The sequence below is a fragment of the Salvelinus namaycush genome, chromosome 21, assembly GCF_016432855.1.
Source record: "Salvelinus namaycush isolate Seneca chromosome 21, SaNama_1.0, whole genome shotgun sequence".
NCBI classification, from domain to species: Eukaryota; Metazoa; Chordata; class Actinopteri; order Salmoniformes; family Salmonidae; genus Salvelinus; species Salvelinus namaycush.
The window spans coordinates 30593671-30620336 of NC_052327.1; the positions used below are offsets into that span (position 1 = coordinate 30593671).

At 44.1% G+C, this 26666-nt stretch overlaps 1 protein-coding gene across 1 annotated transcript in view; it reads right to left on the reverse strand.

The window, feature by feature from the left end:
* Positions 1 to 8227: 8227 nt before the first annotated feature.
* LOC120066296 (FERM domain-containing protein 4A-like) overlaps positions 8228 to 26666 on the reverse strand; it is a 102456-nt gene continuing 84017 nt past the window's right edge. Inside the window, exons 17-24 of the mRNA XM_039017580.1 lie at positions 24667 to 24898; positions 24368 to 24424; positions 21359 to 21596; positions 21052 to 21213; positions 20578 to 20916; positions 19891 to 20462; positions 19243 to 19345; positions 8228 to 12672 (exon numbers count right to left, since the gene is read on the reverse strand). Coding sequence (XP_038873508.1) covers positions 12570 to 12672; positions 19243 to 19345; positions 19891 to 20462; positions 20578 to 20916; positions 21052 to 21213; positions 21359 to 21596; positions 24368 to 24424; positions 24667 to 24898 — 1806 coding nt within the window. The 3' untranslated portion in view covers positions 8228 to 12569. The remainder of the gene's footprint in view (positions 12673 to 19242; positions 19346 to 19890; positions 20463 to 20577; positions 20917 to 21051; positions 21214 to 21358; positions 21597 to 24367; positions 24425 to 24666; positions 24899 to 26666) is intronic.

The window sequence follows — 26666 nt, forward strand, 5'->3', positions numbered from 1 at the left end:
AGCCAGACCAAATTAAATATTAAAGCATTAGACCTCTCACTAAAGGCATCAGTCATACAAAAGTTATACTTAAATCCAAACGGGTTCTCTAGTTAATTGGTAGGAATGTCTCATCCTATGTTCAAGAATGGCCTTTTTCCCTTTATTCAGATTACAACTACTCACTTTCGGTTGTTTGAAAAGGAAATAATCTCCAAAATATCGTTATTTTTTAAACAAGCCTTAGAAAGTTGGTTGCAATTTCAGTTTAATCCACCTGAAAAGACAGAAAAATAATACAACAAATAGTGTGGTTAAACTCAAGTATACTAATTGATTAAAAAAACGTTTTTTTCGAAGAAATGTTTAAAAATTGGATAATTTTAGTGAATGATATCATAAATAGGACTGGTGGAGTTGTCACACATGCAGCTAACACAGACATATGGAAATGTCTGCTCTACCCAAAATTACAACCAACTAATTGCAGCATCACCACAAAAATGGAAGAGGCAAGTAGAAGGGGAAAAAAGTAGGGAACTTGTATGTCGGCCCTGCACCAAAGAACATAAATGGTTAAAGAAAATTGTGATAAATAAAAACATATACCAATTTCATTTAATGACCAAAAAACTGACAGCTGTGCCATATACATTGCAAAATAGTTGGGAAGAGATTTTTGATGTACCCATTCCATGGCACATTGTTTATGAATTGATACGCAAAACAACGCCATATTATACATTTCGAATTTTTCCATTTAAATTACTATACAAAATGATTGCAACCAATAGAAGGTTATATATGGGGGATACAATCTTCCCAGCTCTGTAGATTTTGCTTTGAGAAGGCAGAGTCATTAGATAATTCATTTTGGTATTGTCCATATGTAGCTCGTTTTTGGTCACAAGTCCAGGAATGGCTGAAGAATTGCAACATTTGCCTAGAACTAATGCTGCAGATAGCAATACTGGGTGATTTGAAAAGCCATAGTCAATCAATCAATAATATAATAATTATTTTAGCAAAAATGTTTATTTTTAATTTAAAATCTGTAGAAGCTATGAGAATAGAAAGGTTCAGTACTTTTGTGAAGCATCACAGCACAGTTAAAAAATATATGGCAAATAGAAATCCAAAATGGGAGGGGTTGAATGGAGCTGAAGGGTGGGACTAATAATAACCAATGTAAAACATATGGGGTCTGTAAAATGTATATAGGTTCAGAAATTTAGTGAATAGCATAGTTACAAATAGAAATCAAACTGGATGGACATCAGAAATAGAGGAAGGACTAAAAACAAACAAAATATAACTATTGTAAAATAGATTATGTCTATAAAATGTGTATAAGATATATAAACTGAAGGTAGAAGCACAAGTGTTATTGTTTATTAGTTTACTCCAATTGGGGGAAGGGTGGTAGGGTTGGCGGGGAATAATAAAGGTATATTTAAAAAAAGTATGTATATCTATATAGGTATGTGTATGTATATATGTGTATATGTATGCATATGTGTATGTATATGGATATATTTACCAAAAAAAAGATATGGGGGATTGGGAATGATGCAGACAATTACATTGATGGAAGCAACAATCTTTCCTCTATATTAAGCTGATCCACCCCTAGAAAAAAAATAAAGTCGTTTTTTGGGGAATCTGTACTTTACTATTTATATTTTTACAACTTTTACTTTTACTTCACTACATTCCTAAAGACAATAATGTACTTTTTACTCCATACATTTTCCCTGACACCCAAAAAGTACTTGTTACATTTTGAATGCTTAGCAGGACAGGAAAATGGTCCAATTCACACACTTATCAAGAGAACATCCCTGGTCATCCCTACTGCCTCTGATCTGGCGGACTCACTAAACTTGGTTTGTTTGTAAATGATGTCTGAGTGTGCTCCTGGCTATCTGTAAATTAAAAAAGCAAAAAAATGGTGTCATCTGGTTTGCTTATATACAGAATTTGAAATGATTTGTACTTTTACATTTGATACTTAAGTACAGTTGAAGTGGGAAGTTTACATACACCTTAGCCAAATACATTTAAACTCAGTTTTTCACAATTCCTGACATTTAATCCAAGTAAAAACTCCCTGTCTTAGGTCAGTTAGGATCACCACTTTATTTTAAGAATGTGAAATGTCAGAATAATAGTAGAGAGAATTATTTATTTCAGCTTTTATTTCTTTCATCATATTCCCAGTGGGTCAGAAGTTTACATACACTCAATTAGTATTTGGTAGCATTGCCTTTAAATTGTTTAACTTGGGTCAAAAGTTTTGGCTAGCCTTTCACAAGCTTCCCACAATAAGTTGGGTGAATTTTGGCCCATTCCTCCTGACAGAGCTGGTGTAACTGAGTCAGGTTTGTAGGCCTCCTTGCTCGCACACGTATTTTCAGTTCTGCCCACAAATGTTCTATAGGATTGAGGTCAAGGCTTTGTGATGGCCACTTGACTTTGTTGTCCTTAAGTGATTTTGCCACAACTGTCACGATCGTCGTATGGAATGGACCAAGGTGCAGCGTGGTTAGCGTACATTTTTCTTTATTTGCAAATGTCGCCAACAAAACAATAATACAACAAAAACGAACGTGAAGCTCCGTAAGGCTATACATGCACAAACGAAGACAACTACCCACAACTACCAAAAGGAAAAAAGGCTGCCTAAGTATGATTCCCAATCAGAGACAATGATAGACAGCTGTCCCTGATTGAGAACCATACACGGCCAAAACATTAGAAACAAACAACATAGAATGCCCACCCCAAATCACACCCTGACCTAACCAACTAGAGAAATAAAACGTCTCTTTAAGGTCAGGGCGTGACAACAACTTTGGAAGTATGCTTGTGGTCATTGTCCATTTGGAAGACCCATTTGCGTCCAAGCTTTAACTTCCTGACTGATGTCTTGAGATGTTAATTCAATATATCCACATAATTTTCCACCCTCATGATGCCCTCATTTTGTGAAGTGCACCAGTCCCTGCTGCAGCAAAGCACCCCCACAACATGATGCTGCCACCCCCGTGCTTCACGGTTGAGATGGTGTTCTTCGGCTTGCAAGCATCCCCCTTTTTCCTCAAAACATAACGATGGTCATTATAGCCAAACAGTTCTATTTTTGTTTCATCAGACCAGAAGAAATTTCTCCAAAAAGTACGATCTTTGTCCCCATGTGCAGTTGCAAACCGTAGTCTGGCTTTTTTATGGTGGTTTTGGAGCAGTGGCTTCTTCCTTGCTGAGCGGCCTTTCAGATTATGTCGATATAGGACTCGTTTTACTGTGGATATTGATACTTCTGTACCTGTTTCCTCCAGCATCTTCACAAGGTCCTTTGCTGTTGTTCTGGGATTGATTTGCACTTTTCGCACCACAGTACATTCATCTCTAGGAGACAGAATGCGTCTCCTTCCTGAGCGGTATGATGGCTGCATGGTCCCATGGTCTTTATACTTGCGTACAATTGTTTGTACAGATGAACGTGGTACCTTCAGGCATTTGGAAATTGCTCCCAAGGAAGATCCAGACTTGTGGAGGTCTACAATTATTTTTCTGAGGTCTTGGCTGATTTTGTTTTGATTTTCCCATAATGTCAAGCAAAGAGGCACTGAGTTTGAAGGTAGACCTTGAAATACATCCACAGGTACACCTCCAATTGACTCAAATGATGTCAATTAGCCTATCAGAAGCTCCTAAAGCCATGACATGATTTTCTGGAATTTTCCAAGCTGTTTAAAGGCACAGTCAACTTAGTGTATGTAAACTTCTGAACCACTGGAATTGTGATACGTGAAATAATCTGTCTGTAAACAATTGTTGGAAAAATTACTTGTGTCATGCACAAAGTAGATGTCTTAACCGACTTGCCAAAACTATAGTTTGTTAACAAGAAATTTGTGGAGTGGTTGAAAAACTAGTTTTAATGACTCCAACCTAAGTGCATGGGGAACAGTGCCTTGCTCAGGGGCAGAATGACAGATTTTTACCTTGTCAGTTCGGGGATTCGAGCCAGCAACCTTTTGATTACTGGCCCAACACTCTAAACCAGTTAGCTTGGGTGCGTGACTGCCGTTGCGAGGTCAGAACGCTCAGATCAACCCTACTCCTCGGCCAGAGCGTCCAGTGTACGCTCCGAGAGCGAATTGCTCTGAATTTACTAACGAACAATCTGACAACGATCTGGATTTGCTCACTTCAGCACTCCAGGTTGAATTTACGAACACACCCAAAATCGTAAAATGTATAGCTAATAATTTGCTATGCTAACAAGCTAGCATGAGGTTTTATAGCAACAGCATTAACTGAAAGGATACAAGTATACAGTATACTAAAATTAACTAATAGTATGTAGTATATACTTATTAAGTATGTAGTATACAGTATGTTAGTATGGATATTCGAACACAGCTCGAGTCTACCTGATATTGAACTTCTGTCAGTGTCGGTAAGACCTTTCTATCTCCCAAGAGAGTTTCCCCAAATATTTATCACGGTCATTTACATTCACCTGAAGGCCAATGCGAAGAACGCTGCTGATCTTATTTATACTGTCACACAGAAACTGCAATCGGTGTCTCCCTATGCCCCAATATTATTTTAGGAGATTTTAATCACTGTAACATGAAGAAAACTCTGAATAACATCTATTAATATTTCACCTTCCCAACACGCCTCAACAAGACCCTGGACCTACGTTATGGCTCCATCAGAGGTGCCTACAAGTCTATAGCGAGAGCCCTGCTCGGCTCATCTGACCACAACACAGTGCATCTTCTGCCTCTCGACAGGACAGTGCTGAAGAGGGAGAAAGCGCAAAAGCGGGAAGTGAAGGTTTGGACCAATGAAAGCAATCTGGCATTATAGGGCTGTTTTGACTGTGCAGATTGGGCTGTGTGTCAAGACTCTAGTGTCAATACAGATGAACTCGCTGATGTGGTTTGCAGTTATATTTCCTTCTGTGAAAATACAGTGATCCCTAGCAAAAATGTAACTATCTATACCAAAAACAAGCTTTGGGTTACCAAGTCATTGAAGAGCTTATTGTGTAAAAAGAATACTGCTTTCTATGAGGGCAATGTGACTGCAAAAAGGGAATCTAGAATTAAGGTGAGACCAGAAATCAAGAAATCTAAACTGAAATATAAGGAGAAAATTGAGGGTGAACTCAGTAGCAACAATCTTAGGGCTGCCTGTAATGGAATGAGAACTATGGTTGGGCTACAAGGGAAACAAGATGATACAGGTTGATGGTTTTAACTCAAACAAAGGACTGGCTGATGAGCTAAATGGTTTTAATCTCAGATTTGACAATCAGAACTTTAGTGGAGAAATTACTGAGGTGCGTATGAGGACAATTGCTACTCCCAAAATGGAATTTAGCATCCAGAGTGTCATCAGCCTATTCAGACCGACAAAAGTTAAAAAGAGCCCAGGACCAGACAACCATGGTGGAAATGGACTTAAAACAACTAAGTGTCAATTTTCATCACATTTTCATGCTGTCCCTCGAGCTGCAGAAGGTGTCTAAACTCTGGAAGCATGCAACTGTTGTTCCTGTGGCAAAAAGCAAATACCGCAAGGTGCTAAATGACTTTAGGCCAGTGGCACTGACATCCTTGGTGATGAAATCATTCGAGAAGCTAATCAAGAAAGATGTACTACGTAAGGTTGAGAATTCCCTGGACCCCCTGCAGTTTGCTTACTGGGGGGGTCGAGGACGCCACTCTAACCCTATTCAACTTCCTCTACAAACACCTGGAGGGCCCAAAAACCCATGCAAGGCTTCTGTTCATCGACTTATCTTCGATCTTCAATACAATCCAATCTCATATACTAGCAGAGAAGCTGCTCTCCCACTTCAAGCTGGACGTGAGCATTGTGGGCTGGATTGTGGACTTCCTTACCGACCGGTCCCAACAAGTGGCGTCATGTCAAAGCAGCTCTGCTCCTCCACCGGATCCCCACAAGGTTGTGTGCTCTCTCCTCTCCTGTACATACTATAAACTAATGACTGTCGTAGCGAATATGAAAACAGGCACATCATCAAGTTTGCTGATGACTTTGTCATCATCAGTCTCCTACAGGATGGAGAGTCTGAGCATGGGCCTGTGGTAGATGACTTTGTGTCACGGTGTGAGAACTGCTTCCTCCAACTGAATGTCTCCAAAACTAAAGATATTGACTTTAGAAGGCAGCCACTGAACCACACACCCACTGTGGTCATGGGAAATGACATTGACCTGGTCAATACCTACAAGTACCTGGGAACAGTGCTGGACAACAAGTTGACGTTTGAGGAGAACAGATGCCATCTGTAAAAAGGGACAGTAGCTGCTTTTAATGTCAGCAAGACAATGATGACACTATTTTACAGGAGTTTTATTGAATCCGTGTTGATGTTCTCGATGTTGGCCTGGTTTGGCAATCTTAATGTTTACAACAAAAATAGGTCAGACAGGGTTGTTAAGGTGGCCAGCAAGGTCATCGGGGTGCAACAGGCACAGCTCTCAGTGACATTCAGAAAGCAAGTGGTGAGGAGAGCTAACATTATCCTAGACTGTCCTGATCACCCTGTCATGACTGTCCTGTGAGGATCCGAATAGGTCAGATCAGCTTGGCAATAAATAACTTCAGCCTCTCACCCGCAGAGGGTGACAGCACACACTCTCAAGGAGAGAACATCCCTCTCCAATGTTCACACATGAACGTGCCTTTGTCTACACAGACATTTTCCCGTCTAAACACTAACACATTATAAAGCGAATACTGGAACAATATTTCTGACATAGAACGTGAGGAATGGTCAGAGGCGATCTAAACAATAATAATGTAATTTGGTTATTTTGTGATGTCAATAAATATTTTATACTGTAACTTGAAAAGTATACACTCTATATCTGTGAAGTGTCCATCCTCTACGTTGTGGATCAAATATGAAAAATGATGATAGTGTTTTTGTTAAGAGAGGGATGTGATCTTAGAAACTGTAAGAGGAAATTGTTTCTATAACTTTGTACAAGTGAGTAGTCACCGCCCCCTTGAGCCCGCCTCAGAGAGTGTCAGCCTCACGAACCACCCCTTTAGAAGAACTGTATAAAATGATGGGTTAAGAATTAACATATGAGACCAGAGAGGCGTTGAGCTGCAGCTCACGTCCAAAGTGGTTCGAACTCTGAAATCTCAACACGAGGTAGAGACAATAACATCAGCTCCCGGACAATCACTGGTACGGCCGATTAGCTGTCCTAAGTAAAGTATCTAGAAAAGTGAACTTAAGTGGGACCATTCTACTACGCTTCTCAAAAATGTATTCGGGAGATGGTAACTTTTAACAACCGCTCTCGTGGTGCCCCAAATCCTGAGTTCATTGTTACATGATTAATTTAATCGGTTCTGGTCCATTTCAGTACTGCCTGAGGTCCACTAAGCAAAGCAAAGTCCCACACACACACATACACACACACTATTTCAAACATGCACACACCATTCCTAAAGGGTTCCTAAATAAAGTAAGACAGGAAACAGTTTCTGAGAGCACTGCTATGGGAACACCAGCAGAGAAAATATGGATTTTTTAGAGGAGAGAGGGAGTATAGTGGGAGAGGGTGTGGGGGGGAGAGAATGGAGATGGAAAAGGAAGAGAATGGGAGAAAAACATCAAAGGGTAAGAGAAAGAAGGCAAGGGAAAGAGAATGGGGGGCTAACAGTTGGACTTGCCTGAGTTTGCCTCTCTGATGTGAGGGGATTTTCAATCCCCAGTTTCAAAGAGATGGGGTCCCAGAGTGGGTCTGTCTGAAGACTGGGTCTGTCAGCATGGAGACCACAGGGTGGAGGGTTGTACAGGAGTGTGTTCTTTTCAGTGGTGTCCTCCTAATTATTTTCCCATCTGAATGTGGATTCCTCTCCTTAATTTGCTCTGATAAAAGTTCAAGCAATATGGTGCATGCCAGGCCCGCCTATTGTCTTCAGACAGGTGGTGTCACCTACGATATGCTTGTCCCTCAACCGACCCATCAGTCAGTGCAGGCAGAATCGTTACGCTATCTGACGTAATACAATGAAGCCAGCCAGGTATTTACTGCATCAGTCCAAAGTTACCAGAGTAGAGGAAAGGAGAGGTGGAGAGGAAGCCACTTTGAGCTATTGAGGTGTGAGAGGGACATGCTACCCCTAAACCTTTAGGAACATACAACAGATTACACAGAGAAGAAGAGACCAGGAAACCATCTTGAGAACATTCAGCAATAATTTATTTTCATAATCTGAAGAACCACCAATTCTTCTCATCTGGACAATCCATCATCAGGTGCCAACAACACCATTTAGAAAAATGGAAAGTTCCTATACAAAGTCTTAATAGAAAAAAGAATAAATTAACTGGAATTCAGTATTTTTTTGTGTCAATTCCACATAGTTTTTTTCTACAACACCTTTTTTTCGTCAGGTTACAGTTGAAGAGAACCAATAAAATCATGTTACATGCTCTATGGTCTGGTGGATGGGTGTCCTACTGCCTAAAGGGACGGTCTTTGCTCTGCACAACGTATTAAAACTATTGACAACAATGAGGAGAGTCTATATCCTATGTGACAAAGCGGTAACTGGTCATCATATAGCACCTGAAAGGATTTTTACTATGTCAGAACTTAGAAACAAAAACCAAAGAAACAACTAATACTGGTTCATATAAAAAGGAACATGGTTATGTTAAAACCCCCACTTAGGCTTACAGTGAATGTTAAAACCCCCATTTAGGCTTACAGTGAATGTTAAAAACCCCACTTAGGCTTACAGTGAATGTTAAAAACCCCACTTAGGCTTACAGTGAATGTTAAAAACCCCACTTAGGCTTACAGTGAATGTTAAAAACCCCACTTAGGCTTACAGTGCCCCTCTGTAGAGTACGTACAGGAAAGAGGTTGATAAAAGAGTTAATCTTCTTTAACTATAAAAATGTTTGTTTCTATGGAGTACAGACAGTATGGGCATAGGGTACCTAGAAGAGGGTACAGCACACATCACCACATTGGGTTCAAAGGTCAGAGGGGTCAGGAGTCAAAAGTCAAACTGGGGGTTTGGGGGTGTTGTCATGGATACAGAATGCTTCTCTGTCTAGGAGGAAAAGGTGAGTGGAGAAGGGTAGTATTTTTGTTTTTTTGAGCATGCATGGAATGGTGTGAGCTAGCAGAGAGGTGTCTCATCCATGGGAAATGGACAGGCTAATGAGCCTTAGCCTAGCTGATGGCAGACTGCAGTCTCTCAGTGGTTCTAAAGAGTTAAACAACAGGAGTTCAAAGTTCATAAGAGACACAGCATTTTTACCAGGACTTTGCAGTGTGGCAGGGTTGGGGAGGGGGCCGTGAAACTCGTTCAAACGGAAGGAAATTCAGTCCTCCATGCCGCTTGGTACAAGTTCAACTAATTTGACGGGCTCAGATTTTTGTGCAACATTTAAACAATGTTTTCAGATGTTTGTTTTTTTAAGATTCAAGGGAGAATATAAGCCTTTACAAAGCACAGGCAGATGTGAGAGAGGGACTGCAATTCTTTGCTTTGTTTGGGGTTTTGTACACTGTCCACACATACAGCATTACAACAACGTTGGGCAGAGGCTTCTTTTCCCCAGCAGAAAACCAGAAGGTGTGCTTTAAAATACCTGCTTAAGAATTGGTTTGTGATAAGAGTTGGTCTATGTAAGCGAGAGTTATATGGAATCTACATGTTCTCTTTGAGTCACAGCTGTGTTACAGCGGGATACGGTGATGGCCTCCATTACTAAACCAAGCTCAAAATTCAGAGTTCATTGATGACATTATCTACACAGTAATGGTGCTTTCAAGACAACTGGGAACTCAGAATAAAACGAGTTCAAATCATGACATCAGTGATCTTCAGGTTGGAGAAGTCGCAGCTTTAGGATGATCCCAGAGTTTCCGACTTGGAATTCCGAATGACCGTTCAAAACAATTTTTCCCCGTTGGAGCTCGTTTTTTCCCCGAGTTCCCAGTTGTCTTGAACGCACTGAAGTCCGACGTCGGAGATTTCCGAGTTCCCAGTTGTCTTGAACGGGGCACAATAAAAGCACAATGATATAAATACCCTTTTGGTGCCGGGGTGACATTATTTATATTCTAGATATGTGTGTGTTACTCTTATATCAAGTCTGAATTTACTCTTACATGTGTTGTTATGCAGATGTTTTTAATCCCCTTATATGTATCAAAAAGACAGGAGGAGAACTAGATGAAAACTGGTTCTGTATATAGTAGGCCTATAGTCTTCATACATAGTGTGTAACTGTGTATGTTGTGCTCTGGTAACAACACTTAGATTGAATACTTGACACAGTTACAATAGTCAACACCCCACATAGCAGATCCAGCTCTGATTGGTGTATATACCTCTCCCTGATGTTCTTTTGGCTCTGGGAAGCAGGTTCTCTATATAGCAGACACTGGGCTTGTTCGACATTGCGGCTGACCGTGCAGGTGACTGCTGACTGACTTAGCTACAAATCACCTTGCATCATAAATAACTTATTATTATTTGTAGATCAGTCAGTCAGTCACAATTTACCCATGATATATCATAGTTTTGATGCTCTCGAACACGGCCACTTCCTCCACTAGACTAGGAACCGGGCCCTATGGGATTTGTTGTTATATGGTTTGTAATTTTAGTGAGTGGCTGTTTTCAGTGCTGGGTTACTGTACAGACTTTAAGCACCACCATAGATGGCACTGATGAGAAAAGTGTGTGTCCACAAACAAGATGTGTGTGTTCTGACTGGTGATAGGAGAGACTTTAGGCAGAGAGAATATAGCCTGAGATAGTGACCTGTACAAACGAGTACCCACTGGTACTGAGTTTACAGGCCTCATGCCTGATCTAAATGTTTACCCTCAAATATACTACCCTAGTGTCTGAGACAATGACCAATCGTGGAGTTGGACAGCCAGATCGATGTCACAGAGACAGACTGGTCCTTAAACATGGGTTGCATCCCATTTTTTAACAGAGGACTGCACAGAGAGTCAGATATCACAACGCCTCGAGAAGTGTTTAACATCTCACCAATCTTATCATATGCGCAGCTCGACTGTGAAGGAGGGGTGCGCCCTTCGCTACAGCTGTGTGATCGATCAGCTCCACATCATACGCCCATCACCAGAGAGAGAGAGGAGTGAGAGGCACACACAGTCCTAAGCATCCAATCAGCTTTCACTTCTCACCAGGAAGTGAAACGAAGGGGTGGAGCCAGATGAAATAGACCACTGAAAGCCTGCAGATATGATTGGAAATAAACACCCCAAACGATATGTGGTCTTAACCCCAAAACTGCTACACATATAGCTACAGTTTCACCCATCACAAACTCAAGACATTGGCTTTCAGTGAGATTCCTTGCATATTGTGGCTTGGCCTTTCAGGGCCCAAACCTTGAGTAAGTGTCTGTGGCCTGTGGCTAACAGTCTGTCCCCGTCTATCTCTGATCTGGCTGTGCAGGGCCCCCAGTCTGTCCATAGTCTCCCAGTACAGCTGACCACAGTCCCCCAGTATACAGTAGTGGCAAAACATCCCAGTCCAGGAGCTCACTGCTCAGTAGAAGTGTGGATCATCCCAGTAGTTGATCAGTGTGGCTGGCTGTTGTACACTACCAGTTCAGATTACTGACATCCCAGTAGACGTGCTGAGCAGGATCCCAGTAGAATTGATCAGTCTTTCAGTTCCTTTGAGGACTCCTAGTATTGTGGGGTGTAACTCCCAGTATGATAAACCAGTTTTCCCAGTGTGTCCATGGGACTGGTGCCATTGGTCAGCCAGATGGATCTTTGGTTGTGGGATAGGAGTTGGGATTGGGATTAGGATTTTTGGGAATGTTTGTATGTTTGTCTAGTCTTTCAGATAATCTAGAATTGTCCAATAATCCACTCTGCAGTTTTCCTGAAGAGTGAAATATATTCTGAAGGTTTTCATAAAGAGGGGTGAATAGAGTCTCTCCAGCATTTTTTTGTTGTTGTTGTAGAAAACGATAGAGAGAAATAAACTAAAACATAAAACATGAAATTAATGAACCTAGCAGATCCAGCGTACACACACACAGGTCCAGAACATGAGCCAAAACACATGGGAGCACACTGGCAGCACACTGGGGTCAGGGGTAGATATGAGTCAGGGCCTGGTGGGCTGAGTGTAGTCTGGGCTTACCCATCCTCCCCCCTTGCCCATTCCTGGTTATCCTTGGGCTCAGACTGGAGCAGACTCAGGGTCAGGGATTAAAGGTCAGAGTTCACGCTCAGAGTTCAGGATCGGAGGCTATGGTTGGCTGTTCCACAGCAATAGTCGTGTCGGTCCTAGAACCCCTAGTTTAGCCAAGCCCGATATGCACAGAAACTGATCAAGGGAAAGATGGATGAAGGGAGGAATGGATGAGGGTTTCCTGCCCATGATAAGGCCAATCTAATCAGCACTGGAGGAGAGGTTGGTGGGGGCTGTAAGGGTCAGTTGAGATGTTGGAGGTTGTGCCAGTAAGGATCAGTGTTGAGGGTCAGTGGGTGGTGGTCATTAGGTCAGACCAGGGTTCCAGGTTTGGCCTTGTCGTGTCCGTACCACTGGACATCTGCCAGCTCTGAACACAGAGGACTGCTGAGGAAACAGCTATCATTGAATGACCTGCAGAGAGAGAGAGAGAGAGAGAGAGAAAGAGAGAGGAGATGGTTTGGTGGTTACTTCATTTGTCTAGACCTAAAGCTTTTGTGAAAACAACGTGCACAATCCATGATGCCTTTACTTTTCCGGCCTCATTTCAAACTGATCTCTCAATCCTCCTATATCTCTGTCTCTATGGCAGCTCACACGTCCTGTTAGTGTACTAGTCTAAAACTACACTAGGTGACTAGAGCGCATTTATCACTCCCCTTCATGGTTTTATAATGAATTAACTGGTATTATGGTGGATACACCCTGTGGCTGCTGCTTTGCTATCCTTGAGATGGACTGAATGTGAGCACACGTCACGAACAAGTCAACAGTGAGAAATGCCATTGAGTTGAATAAGTTCAAGTTCAATCAGAGATGGTAATACAGTACACTAGGGCTGTCCCCGACTAAAAAATATAATGGTCGACCAAGAGTTGTCTGTTCTTTCGACCAATTTGATTGGTAGAAATATTAAAACGTGTATTTTTCCATATATAGACACATCCTATTGTTTTAATCAAATCAACTATATGCACGTAGCTTATCTGATGCTTTAAGCGAATTGTTTGATTAAATAATTAAGAAACACAAATGACTAGAGGGAGTCCGACCGCAATTGATTTGATTGTGCTGCCTGGCTCAGACTTGCTGCGCTGTGCTAAGAAAATAAGACAGCGAGTGACTGTGTGACTACCACCCGTTGTCTCTCTCTCCTTCCTGCTGCAGCGACCAACACAGAACATCAACAGTGTTTATCTCGCTGTCCGTGTTGCTGAAGCTGCAACATAATTACAGCCATTTCTGACTGAAAAGTTCAAGTTACTGAAATCCCTAATTTGTTTAGGAAAAACATTCCCTATTCCCTTAACCCTTGGTCTCTTTATGTGACACATGTATGCATTGCATGCACGTGACCAATAGGGCCTGACCTATAGCATATCATAGTCACTTCATTAAATTGGTTATAACAAACTCTGAACACCATAATGGATGCAGTGGACGTGACTAATAAACTTGAAAAGGGGGAATGTTTACTGGTTGCTCAAGAGGTAAAGGAGAAGTCAGATGTGTGGAATAAATTTGACTAATTATGGAAAATACTGGAGATCAAGAAAAAGAAAGTAAGGAGCAAGCGTATTATGTGTACCAAACCAGTGCTGTTAGATTACAATATCACTTTTTGTTTGAAACAACACAAATAAATGATAAGTGTACCAGAGAGTCTGTTGTAATGTATTTGTATTTTTTTGTAAAGCCTTTATTACAGCAAAGACTTAAAACAGTCGCATTCATTCGTGAATGCAATTTATGAAATGGAACAGTTTAGGCCTATTGATTGTTTACGCTAATTATTCAATGGTTGCTTTGTTTTTTTATTTTTAAAACTAAAACGCTTGATTGCATTTCACATCATGAATGACTCGTATGCTGTGTGATGACATTAACTAATGCATTATTTATTGATACAGTATCCTATATAAGTATTGAAATAGAGGCCTAAGTTAGTTATGGTATTAAGACTAAACAGAATGCACTCTCAGGCCTACAGCTCGATGGTGGTTATACCAGGCTGCTATACTAAGCCTACTAATGATAACGACATTACTTATTATTGTATTGATGATCATAATAATAACAGTAATAATAACAATAACAAGGAAATCAAGGGAAAAGGATGGTTATTATTATTAATATATTTTGTTGGACAATTTGAAACAGTGTAAAAGACACTAAATAATTATAAATAATACCAGAGGCTGGTCTAAGGTAAAAAATATGTAAAGCCTTTATTACAGCAGAGCAAAGATTAAAAACAGCCACATTTGTGATATTGGCTAGGTGTGCACGGAACCAGTAGGTTATTAAACAAACATTCAAACTGGCAACAAAAGCAGGATCTGTCTTATTTCTGTAAATATACAGTGTATTCGGAAAGTATTCAGACCCCTTCTCTTTTTCCACATTTTGTTACGTTCTAGCCTTATTCTAAAATGGATAACAATTATTATGCAGCATTGAAGGTCCTCTATCATTCTTAAATGGAAGAAGTTTGGAACCAATAAGACACTTCCTAGAGCTGGCCGCCCGGCCAAACTGAGCAATCGGGGGAGAAGGGCCTTGGTCAGGGAGGTGACCAAGAGCCGGGTGGTCACTCTGACAAAGCTCCAGAGTTCCTCTGTGGAGATGGAAGAACCTTCCAGAAGGACAACCATCTCTGCAGCACTCCACCAATCAGGCCTTTATGGTAGAGTGGCCAGATGGTAGAATGGCCCAGTCCCTGCCTTTATGGTAGAGTGCCTTTTACTCCTCAGTAAAAGGCACATGATAGCCTGCATGTGCCTTTTACTTGCACATGAGGAAACCTGGCACCATCCCTACGGTGAAGCATGGTGGTGGCAGCATTATGCTGTGGGGATGTTTTTCAGCGGCATGGACTGGGAGACTAGTCAGGATCGAGGGAAAGATGAACGTAGCAAAGTACAGATAGTTCCTTGATGAAAACCTGCTCCAGAGTGTTCAGGACCGGAGACTGGGGCGAAGGTTTACCTTCCAACAGGACAACCACCCTCAGCACACAGCCAAGACAAAGCAGGAGTGGCTTCAGGACAAGTCTCTGAATGTCCTTGAGTGGCCTAGCCAGAGCCCGGACTTGAACCCGATCGAACATCTCTGGAGAGACCTGAAAATAGCTGTGCAGCGATGCTCCCCATCCAACCTGACAGAGCTTGAGAGGATCTGCAGAGAAGAACGGGAGAAATTCCCCAAATACAGGTGTGCCAAGCTTGTACCCAAGAAAACTTGTGGCTGTAATCACTGCCAAAGGTGCTTCAACAAAGTACTGAGTAAAAGGTCTGAATACTTATGTAAATTTGATATTTCAGTAAAAAAATATATATAAATGAGCAAAAATTGCTGAAAACCTGTTTTTCCTTTGTCATTATGGGGTATTATGTGTAGATTGAAAAAAAATCTATTTAATCCATTTTAGAACAAGGATGTAACATAACAACATGTGGGAAAAGTCAAGGGGGCTGAATACACTGTATATGGATGTTTTATAAAGCCAGGCACATTTAACAGGCTGTTGATTATAGACCTAATTAAGTTGGGGTTTCCTCTCTCCTCATTTTCTTAGGCAATTAAGGCAAGGGCTGTTTTCTCGTCTCTTAACTCCGCTGCTGCCTTCGCTGCATTGTTCTCAATATGCTGGTTAACTTTGCTATTATGCACATAGCAACATGGTCTAGGAAAAGGCAACAATTCAACAGTGCACTGATGTGTTTCAGAACCGCGGACAGTGACCACTATTCAATGTGGGAGAAAGCACATTTGTTATAAAATAATATTATTTTTTATTTGTGTTTCACCATTGTTCTTACATAATATCACCATATACAATTTCAGAAGCACATGTCTTAGTAATGGACTGTGCCATCCCCACGGCCTCCACAATGGATCAGTGCACACAGACAGACGCGAATCAGATAGGTGTCTTGTACACCCTGTTTAAAAACATTTTTTGTTGTTGCTACTGCTCGACTAAAGAAATCTCAGTCGACTAAATAATCGACCAGTCGACTAAATGGATTCAGCCCGACAGTACACTGTTAGAAAAAAGGTGTTATCTAGAACCTACAGGGTTCTTTAGCTGTCCCCATAGGAGAACCCTTTGAGGAACCATTTTTGGTTCCAGGTATTACTTTTTCCACAGAGGGTTCTATATGGAACCCAAAAGAGTTCAACCTGGAACCAAAAATAATTATCCTATGGGGACAGACTTTTTTTCTAAGAGTGTACAGTAGTGAGGGTTAGGGTTTACTGTAGAGAGCAGCTACAGGCAGAAACAGGGACAGCCACACACAGCAGACATGCAGTCCAGTTACAGCCATAGAAACAAAGCAGATAGAACAGACACCATTCCCAAACCTGCTATTAGAATGGATTAGAAATGGGAAGACCCTATTCAACTCAGCAGTTGGTACAATACTTAGAATCTAGACAAGGGATTCTATTTCTACACCACTGATCTAGTTCAGGTTCTGTTTCTACATACAGTGGCTTGCGAAAGTATTCACCCCCATTGGCATTTTTCCTATTTTGTTGCCATTTTTCCTATCTTACAACCTGGAATTAAAATAGATTTTTTGGGGGTTTGTATCATTTCATTTACACAACATGCCTACCACTTTGAAAATGCAAAATATTTTTTATTGTGAACAAACAAGAATTAAGACAAAAACATTGAAAACTTGAGCGTGGATAACTATTCACCCCCCCAAAGTCAATACTTTGTAGAGCCAACTTTTGCAGCAATTACAGCTGCAAGTCTCGTGGGGTATGTCTCTATAAGCTTGGCACATCTAGCCACTGGGATTTTTGCCCATTCTTCAAGGCAAAACTGCTCCAGCTCCTTTAAGTTGGATGGGTTCCGCTGGTGTACAGCAATCTTTAAGTCATACCACAGATTCTCAATTGGATTGAGGTCTGGGCTTTGACTAGGCCATTCCAAGACATGAAATGTTTTCCCTTAAACCACTCGAGTGTTACTTTAGTAGTATGCTTCAGGTCATTGTCCTGCTGGAAGGTGAACCTCCGTCCCAGTCTCAAATCTCTGGAAGACTGAAACAGGTTTCCCTCAAGAATTTCCCTGTATTTAGCGCCCTCCATCATTCCTTAAATTCTGACCAGTTTCCTAGTTCCTGTTGATGAAAAACATCCCCACAGCATGATGCTGCCACCACCATGCTTCACTGTGGGGATGGTGTTCTCGGGGTGATGAGAGGTGTTGGGTTTGCTCCAGACATAGAGTTTTCCTTGATGGCCAAACTGCTACATTTTAGTCTCATCTGAACAGAGAGGAAGTCTCCCACATGGGGAGTCTCCCACATGCCTTTTGGCGAACACCAAACAAGTTTGCTTATTTTTTTTGGCCACTCTTCCGTAAAGCCCAGCTCTGTGGAGTGTACAGCTTAAAGTGGTCCAATGGACAGATACTCCAATCTCTGCTGTGGAGCTTTGCAGCTCCTTCAGGGTTATCTTTGGTCTCTTTGTTGTCTCTCTAATTAATGCCCTCCTTGCCTGGTCCGTGAGTTTTGGTGGGCGGCCCTCTCTTGGCAGATTTGTTGTGGTGCCATATTCTTTCCATTTTTTAATAATGGATTTAATGGTGCTCCGTGGGATGTTCAAAGTTTCGGATATTTTTTTATAACCCAACCCTGATCTGTACTTCTCCACAACTTTGCCCCTGACCTGTTTGGAGCGCTCCTTGGTCTTCATGGTGCCGCTTGCTTGGTGGAGCCCCTTGCTTAGTGGTGTTTCAGACTCTGGGGCCTTTCAGAACAGGTGTATATATGCTGAGATCATGTGACAGATCATGTGACACTTAGATTGCACACAGGTGGACTTTATATAAATCATTATGTGACTTCTGAAGGTAATTGGTTGCACCAGATCTTATTTAGGGGTTTCATAGCAAAGGGGTGAATACATATGCATGCACCACTTTTCCGTTTTTATTTTAATTCGATTTTTTGAAACACGTTATTTTCTTCATTTCACTTCACCAATTTGGGCTATTTTGTGTATGTCCATTACATGAAATCCAAATAAAAATCCATTTAAATTATAGGTTGTAATGCAACAAAATAGGAAAAATGCCAAAGGGGGTGAATACTTCTGCAAGGCACTGTATCTAGTCAAGCGGATCTATTTCTACGTCCCTTAGCTAGTTCAGGTTTCTATGTCTTTGTGTCAGGACTCATTCTATGGGGTGTGTTTCTACGTGTTCACACAGGATTGGTTCTATGGTCTATGGTTCTACATTGTTTTTCTGTTGGTCTATCTCGCTGGTCTATCTGTTGTGTTTCTAGGTCTGTGTTCTGGCAGAGTCCTGGCAGACAGACAGTACCTCTATGCTTCAGAGCTGGGCTGAGGGGGAGACTGACACACGTCTTCAGTAGGAGAGCTGTCTGCTGTACCGCTAAACCAGGAAACACACAGACAGACAGACAGCAGAGAGGTTAGTACAGACAGAGAGGGAGAGAGATGAACAGGGACGGAATGAGAAGGAAAAAGAGAGAAGAGCGAAAGAGAAAGAGAGGAGAGAGAAGTTAACAAATCACTCTGGCGTATTTAGTGTGAGGGTGAGAGTTAGAACAACGTCAAGTCCAAGTCCTTTAGGAAGACAAGACAGCCCTGTGATCAGTAGCTAGACTGAGTCCCGTGCTGCAGAAGGGCAAAGGGTGTGTGTAGGTTGGAGGTTATAAAGAGGTTATAAAGAGAAGCAGAGCTGAAGATGCTTTGATAGGATGCAGATTATGTCCTGTGAATTGTAATACAGGAGCCAGAGCTTCTAACCTTTACCCTTTAACCCAGGGTTAAAGGCCCAATAGGAGCAGGATCCTGAGTGCCTGGTCTTCATCCCCAAACACGTTATAACAAAATCTGCCAATGATGTATTGGTGTGTGTATGTGTATGTAGTTTGTGTGTGTGCAGTTTGTGTGTGTGTGTGTGTGTATAGGTTGTGTGTATGAGTGTCTTACCCGCTCTGCCAGTTGAGGATGTGTTGTGGGCTGCAGGGGGGTATGGGGGTGGCAGCCTGTTCACTGGAGGGAGTCACACTCCTCTGGCTGTGAGGGGAAGCTGCTATACAGAGAGACACACAGTTATACACAGTTACACACAGTTATACACACACACACGCACAAAGACAAAGGTCGGTGGTCAGGGGCTGCGGAATCCCAGCTATGCCTCAGATAGGGGGCTTAAAGTGGGGGTGTGACCATTGTGACAAACAGGCTCCTTTAGTTCAGGGATCGCTTTACGCACACTCTCCTTAACAGAGGCCCCTCTCCTTCACACACAGGCCTTGTTGGCGCAGTAGGCAGTACATCAGTCTCATAATCTGAATGTAAATAATAGGAAATGTAACATCTATCCTTAACACTGCCTGAGCAAACCCAGTCAAAACTCCAAACTTAGCTTTGAACATAAACTATGTCTGTGTAACCTAATGTAGCTGGTGTAAAATAAAAAATAAAAAACTGTCGGGAGAGGGTCTCTGCTATTCAACCAATCCAGAAAAAGTGGTAGAGGAGTTCACATTGTTCACATTGTTAACATCCAAAAGCGGAAGTCGTGTTGTTGCGACCCCGCTGAGGGTGATGAGTGTGTGGTGTGTTGTCACCCACCTGGCGATCCCTTGGCGAGCGTCCCCACCCTGTTGCCTCGTCCGTGTCCCAGAGTGCCTTGCAACGAGCCGCTGTCTGACGCATTGGAGCCACAGTGACTCCTCTCCTTTAGACTGCCCGATGAGCGCTGGTACCAACACCTCAGCTCGTCCGACACCACCGCCCTCCCCCCTCCTCCCCCCTCTCGCCCCAGTGAGGGAGTCCGTACAATCTGGGAGCGGGACGGGGTGAGTCTGCCACTCCCCTCTCCCCCCTCCTCACCCCCCCAGGTCTCCTTGTAGAGCCCCCCGGCTGTGTAGGAGCTGGAGGTTTTGAACTGGGCCTTGACGCTGTAGTGGCCCTCCTGGTCACTCTCCAGGCTGCGCACCACCACCGGGTTGGGGCTTCCCTCTACGTACAGGGGGTACTCTTTAATCCGGTACTGGGACGAGGGTTGGCTCTGGCTGTGGAGGTACACCCCGTGCTGCCCTGACCCAGTCCCTGCTCCCCCCGTACCACCGCCCCCTGATCCGTTCTTGGCTGCAAGGTTGGGCATGGAGCCAGAGTTAGAGGAGCCAAGGTGACCTGCAGACCTGCAGAGAGAGAGGATATACACATTAAACATAGAACATGTCACAGAGATCCTCCAAGGATTGCTGAACAAGTTCAAAGTAAATCCCTGGACACACCCAGCTCTGCTGTACTAACCTGTGCCTCTGCCTCTGTCTCTGCCTGGCTTTGGAGGGGGAGTCCTCTCCCAGGGTGGAGTAGTTAGGGTTGGAGCCCGGAGCTACCCCAGGGTAGTAGTGTTCTGAGCTGCTCTGGGAAGTACAGGACGAACAGTCATCCAGCGGGTCCGAGCCGTTGGAGCTGCGTGTCCCTGGGGCCAGGAAGAAGTCAGGGCTGCCCAGGGCTCCCAGGGTGTCGGTGTGAGTGTGTGTGTCAGGGTCAGAGGCCAGCAGCTTGCCCTGAGATTCCAGGCTGGAGCTGCGGTTCCTAAAGTGCTGAACCAGACTGTGCAGACGGGTGGGACTGATGTCCACAGACCTGGTGAAAGGAGGGAGAGATGGAGGGAGGGAGATAGAGAGAGAGATTTTCCAGTATAGTTGAGGCTTTGACCTAGTGAGGTGACCGTAGTGTGGCGGTTGTCTGAAGGTTATTCCAAAGTTATCTAGCGGTTACCTGGTGGAGTGTACATATTGAGGGGTCCTGGTCCTCAGGTCAGGGGTAGAGGGCATGCTGGACTGGGCGCTCCAGTGAGGAAGGCTCCTGATGGGGCTACTCTGCAGAGAGTTACTGCCTCCTGCCTCCCCACAAGTACCAGAGCTGGGGAACCGCCTGTGACTGGCCAGGGAGAGAGAGAGCACTTAGAAAACCTTAACATTACTATTGCTATTTTCTAATCATTCTACTATCGTTAAACCAACTATCACATGCCCCATGCCCCCAGTATAGATCTATCGTCATGGCAACAGAGTTGACCTCTCACCTGGAGTGTGAGGAGCGTTTTTTTACCCTCTCGTAGGGTTCGTCCAGCGAGGATTCGCTCCACATCTTGGGTTTGATGGGGGACTTGTCGTATTCGGAGCGAGAGTAGTGCAGGTGCCTAAGGCCTTCTAGGGACTGGGGAGGAGGGGGCCGGCTGTGGGAGGGAGGCCGGGGAGGGAGGCCCTTTTGTGGAGATGCTGCCGGAGAGAAGGTCGGGGTCCCTGTCACCTGGGGGTCGTCTGAAGAGAGAGAGAGAAAGAGGGAAGGAGGGATTGGTTAGATTGAACACTGATTAGACCCCATTAGAAGGTTGATGATGACACCTTTAGATTTATTCCACTGTGAGGTCCACAGAGAGAGAGAGAGAGAGAGGTAAACATCCCGTCGTCTAGGACCAGAGCGTCCGACAGAGAGAGAGAGAGAGAGAGAGAGAGAGAGAGAGAGAGAGAGAGAGAGAGAGAGAGAGAGAGAGAGAGAGAGAGAGAGAGAATATTTGGAACCAAGGACTGATCACCCCAATCCACAAAAGTGGAGACAAATTTGACCCCAATAACTACCGTGGAATATGCGTCAACAGTAACCTTGGGAAAATACTCTGCATTATCATTAACAGCAGACTCGTACATTTCCTCAATGAAAACAATGTACTGAGCAAATGTCAAATTGGCTTTTTACCAAATTACCGTACAACAGACCAAGTATTCACCCTACACACCCTAATTGGCAACCAAACAAACCAAAACAAAGGCAAAGTCTTCTCATGCTTTGTTGATTTCAAAAAAGCCTTCGACTCAATTTGGCATGAGGGTCTGCTTTTCAAATTGATGGAAAGTGGTGTTGGGGGTAAAACATACGACATTATAAAATCCATGTACACAAACAACAAGTGTGCGGTTAAAATTGACAAAAAACACACACATTTCTTCACACAGGGTCGTGGGGTGAGACAGGGATGCAGCTTAAGCCCCACCCTCTTCAACATATATATCAACGAATTGGCGCGGGCACTAGAACAGTCTGCAGCACCCGGCCTCACCCTACTAGAATCCGAAGTCAAATGTCTACTGTTTGCTGATGATCTGGTGCTTCTGTCACCAACCAAGGAGGGCCTAGAGCAGCACCTAGATCTTCTGCACAGATTCTGTCAGACCTGGGCCCTGACAGTAAATCTCAGTAAGACCAAAATAATGGTGTTCCAAAAAAGGTCCAGTCGCCAGGACCACAAATTCCATCTAGACACTGTTGCCCTAGAGCACACAAAAAACTATACATACCTCGGCCTAAACATCAGCGCCACAGGTAACTTCCACAAAGCTGTGAACGATCTGAGAGACAAGGCAAGAAGGGCCTTCTATGCCATCAAAAGGAACATAAATTTCAACATACCAATTAGGATCTGGCTAAAAATACTTGAATCAGTCATAGAGCCCATTGCCCTTTATGGTTGTGAGGTCTGGGGTCCGCTCACCAACCAAGACTTCACAAAATGGGACAAACACCAAATTGAGACTCTGCATGCAGAATTCTGCAAAAATATCCTTCGTGTACAACGTAGAACACCAAATAATGCATGCAGAGCAGAATTAGGCCGATACCCACTAATTATCAAAATCCAGAAAAGAGCCGTTAAATTCTACAACCACCTAAAAGGAAGCGATTCCCAAACCTTCCATAACAAAGCCATCACCTACAGAGAGATGAACCTGGAGAAGAGTCCCCTAAGCAAGCTGGTCCTAGGGCTCTGTTCACAAATACAAACACACCCCACAGAGCCCCAGGACAACAGCACAATTAGACCCAACCAAATCATGAGAAAACAAAAAGATAATTACTTGACACATTGGAAAGAATTAACAAAAAAACAGAGCAAACTAGAATGCTATTTGGCCCTAAACAGAGAGTACACAGTGGCAGAATACCTGACCACTGTGACTGACCCAAACTTAAAGAAAGCTTTGACTATGTACAGACTCAGTGAGCATAGCCTTGCTATTGAGAAAGGCCGCCGTAGGCAGACATGGCTCTCAAGAGAAGACAGGCTATGTGCTCACTGCCCACAAAATGAGGTGGAAACTGAGCTGCACTTCCTAACCTCCTGCCCAATGTATGACCATATTAGAGAGACATATTTCCCTCAGATTACACAGATCCACAAAGAATTCGAAAACAAATCCAATTTTGATAAACTCCCATATCTACTCGGTGAAATTCCACAGTGTGCCATCACAGCAGCAAGATTTGTGACCAGTGAAGAACAAAGACCATTGTAAATACAACCCATATTTATTTACATTTTACATTTACATTTTAGTCATTTAGCAGATGCTCTTATCCAGAGCGACTTACAGTAGAGTGCATACATTTTATTACATTTTACATACTGAGACAAGGATATCCCTACCGGCCAAACCCTCCCTAACCCGGACGACGCTATGCCAATTGTGCGTCGCCCCACAGACCTCCCGGTTGCGGCCGGCTGCGACAGAGCCTGGGCGTGAACCCAGAGACTCTGGTGGCGCAGCTAGCACTGCGATGCAGTGCCCTAGACCACTGCGCCACCCGGGAGGCTATTTATTTTCCCTTGTGTACTTTAACCAGTTGTACATTGTTACAACACTGTATATATATAATATGACATTTGTAATGTCTTTATTGTTTTGAAACTTCTGTATGTGTAATGTTTACTGTTAATTTTTATTGTTTATTTCACTTTTGTATATTATCTACCTCACTTGCTTTGGCAATGTTAACACATGTTTCCCATGCCAATAAAGCCCCTTGAATTGAATTGAATTGAATTGAATTGAGAGAGAGAGAGAGAGAGAGAGAGAGAGAGAGAGAGAGAGAGAGAGAGAGAGAGAGAGAGAGAGAGAGAGAGAGAGAGAGAGAGAGAGAGAGAGAGAGAGAGAGAGAGAGAGAGAGAGAGAGAGAGAGAGAGAGAGAGAGAGAGAGAGAGAGAGAGAGAGAGAGAGAGAGAGAGAGAGAGAGAGAGAGAGAGAGGTTAACATACCGTCATCAAGGACCAGAGCGTCCGACAGAGAGCTGTCCTCTGAGCCGATGTTGGCCTCTGTGGTAGAGAACAGAGGAAAACACTCTTACTATGGCATTGGTTGGGGTTAGGTAGGTGTGTTTAAATGAATGTTTATGAGCACTTCTTGCCGTGTGTGTGTGTGTCTGTGTGAGTGCGTTTGAGTGTGTGTGTATGGTGTATGTGAATTTTTGATGTTGTGTATGTGTGCCTGGTCTCACCCTGTTTGTTACGCGCTGTGGTTCGTATAAGCGATTCTCTCAGCATGTGTGTAGTCTCACCCTCTATGATAAGCGAAGCGCGTTGCGTGGGTTTCTTCCCAGAGCGGACACGGTGTTCGTTGATGGCGTTCTCTATCTCCTGGAGTTTCCTCAGTGCGTTCAGGTACGACGTCTTCCTCTGTTTCCTCAGCTTCTTACTGCTCACGTGCGGATCGCCGGCCAACCGCCTCGCAGCCTCCGTGATCTGTGATTGGATGGCAAACTCCCTCTCTAGACGCTCTAGCTCTTCCTCCTGGTAAAAGGGAGAGAGAGAGAGAGAGAGAGAGAGAGGGAGAGAGAGAGAGAGAGAGAGAGAGAGAGAGAGAGAGAGATATGCAAGGGTTAGGAATTGTGACACACAACTGTGTGCACAAAGAGAAACAAACACACACAAGCTATCACACACTCAGACATGAGTAACTCCCGTCCACGTCCACCAGTAGTAACCTAAAGCATGTTCCCAGGCCTGGAAAAACACAATGAGGAAATCATCTATCTTCCTTCCTCCCCCTTTCTTTCCTAGTCCTGTCTCGTCTCCCTTGAGAACCCCTAAAACACCCCCAGCTCCCCCTAACCCTCACCTCAGAAACCCCCCCTATTCCCCCCTAACCCTCACCTCACCTCAGAACCCCCCCATACTCCCCCCTAACCCTCACCTCAGACCCCCCCCCCACTCCCCCCTAACCCTCACCACACCTCACAAAAACACCCCCCCCCCTACTCCCCCATAACCCCTACCTCAACTCAGAACCCCCCCTAACCCTCACCACACCTCAGAAAAACACCCCCCTACTCCCCCCTAACCCTCACCTCAGAACCCCCCCCCCCCCCCACTCCCCCCCTAACCCTCACCTCACCTCAGACCCCCCCCACTCCCCCCTAACCCTCACCTCAGACCCCCCCCACTCCCCCCTAACCCTCACCACACCTCAGACCCCCCCACTCCCCCCTAACCCTCACCACACCTCACAAAAACAACCCCCCCCTACTCCCCCATAACCCTTACCTCAGCTCAGACCCCCCCCCCCCTATTCCCCCCTAACCCTCACCTCAGACCCCCCCCCCACTCCCCCCTAACCCTCACCTCAGAAACCCCCCCTAACCCTCACCTCAGACCCCCCCCCCCCACTCCCCCCTAACCATCACCTCACCTCAGACCCCCCCCCCCACTCCCCCCTAACCCTCACCTCAGAAATCCCCCCTATTCCCCCCTAACCCTCACCCCCCCCTACTCCCCCATAACCCTCACCTCAGCTCAGAACCCCCTCCTAACCCTCACCCCAGAAAAAAAAAACTACTCCCCCCTAACTCTCACCTCACCTCAGAACCCCCCCATACTCCCCCCTAACCCTCACCTCACCTCAGACCCCCCCCACTCCCCCCTAACCCTCACCTCAGAAAAACATGCCCCTACTCCCCCCAACCCTCACCTCACCTCACCTCAGAAAAACATGCCCCTACTCCCCCCTAACACCCACCTCACCTCAGAAAAACATGCCCGTACTCCCCCCTAACCCTCACCTCACCTCAGAAAAACATGCCCGTACTCCCCCCTAACCCTCACCTCACCTCAGAAAAACATGCCCCTACTCCCCCCTAACCCTCACCTCACCTCAGAAAAACACACCCTACTCCCCCCTAACCCTCACCTCACCCCAGAAAAACACACCCTACTCCCCCCTAACCCTCGATCTCACCTCATATAAACACCCCCCCTACTCCCCCCTAACCCTCACCTCAGAAAACCAGAACAGTAGACCTGTTTCACACATGCACACGCGCACACACTTCCCTTAGGAGAGAGAGTGGTGATGTATTTAGTTAGGTCAACATCTCCCAAGAATACCTAGTGAGAGGAATCCCTCTCACTAACAATCTCTACATCCCACTGCCAGAATGACCTCTGTGTGTGTGTGTGTGTGTGTGTGTGTGTGTGTGTGTGTGTGTGTGTGTGTGTGTGTGTGTGTGTGTGTGTGTGTGTTCTGAGGTAACAAGGTTTGACTAGTGTAAAATCTGAGACA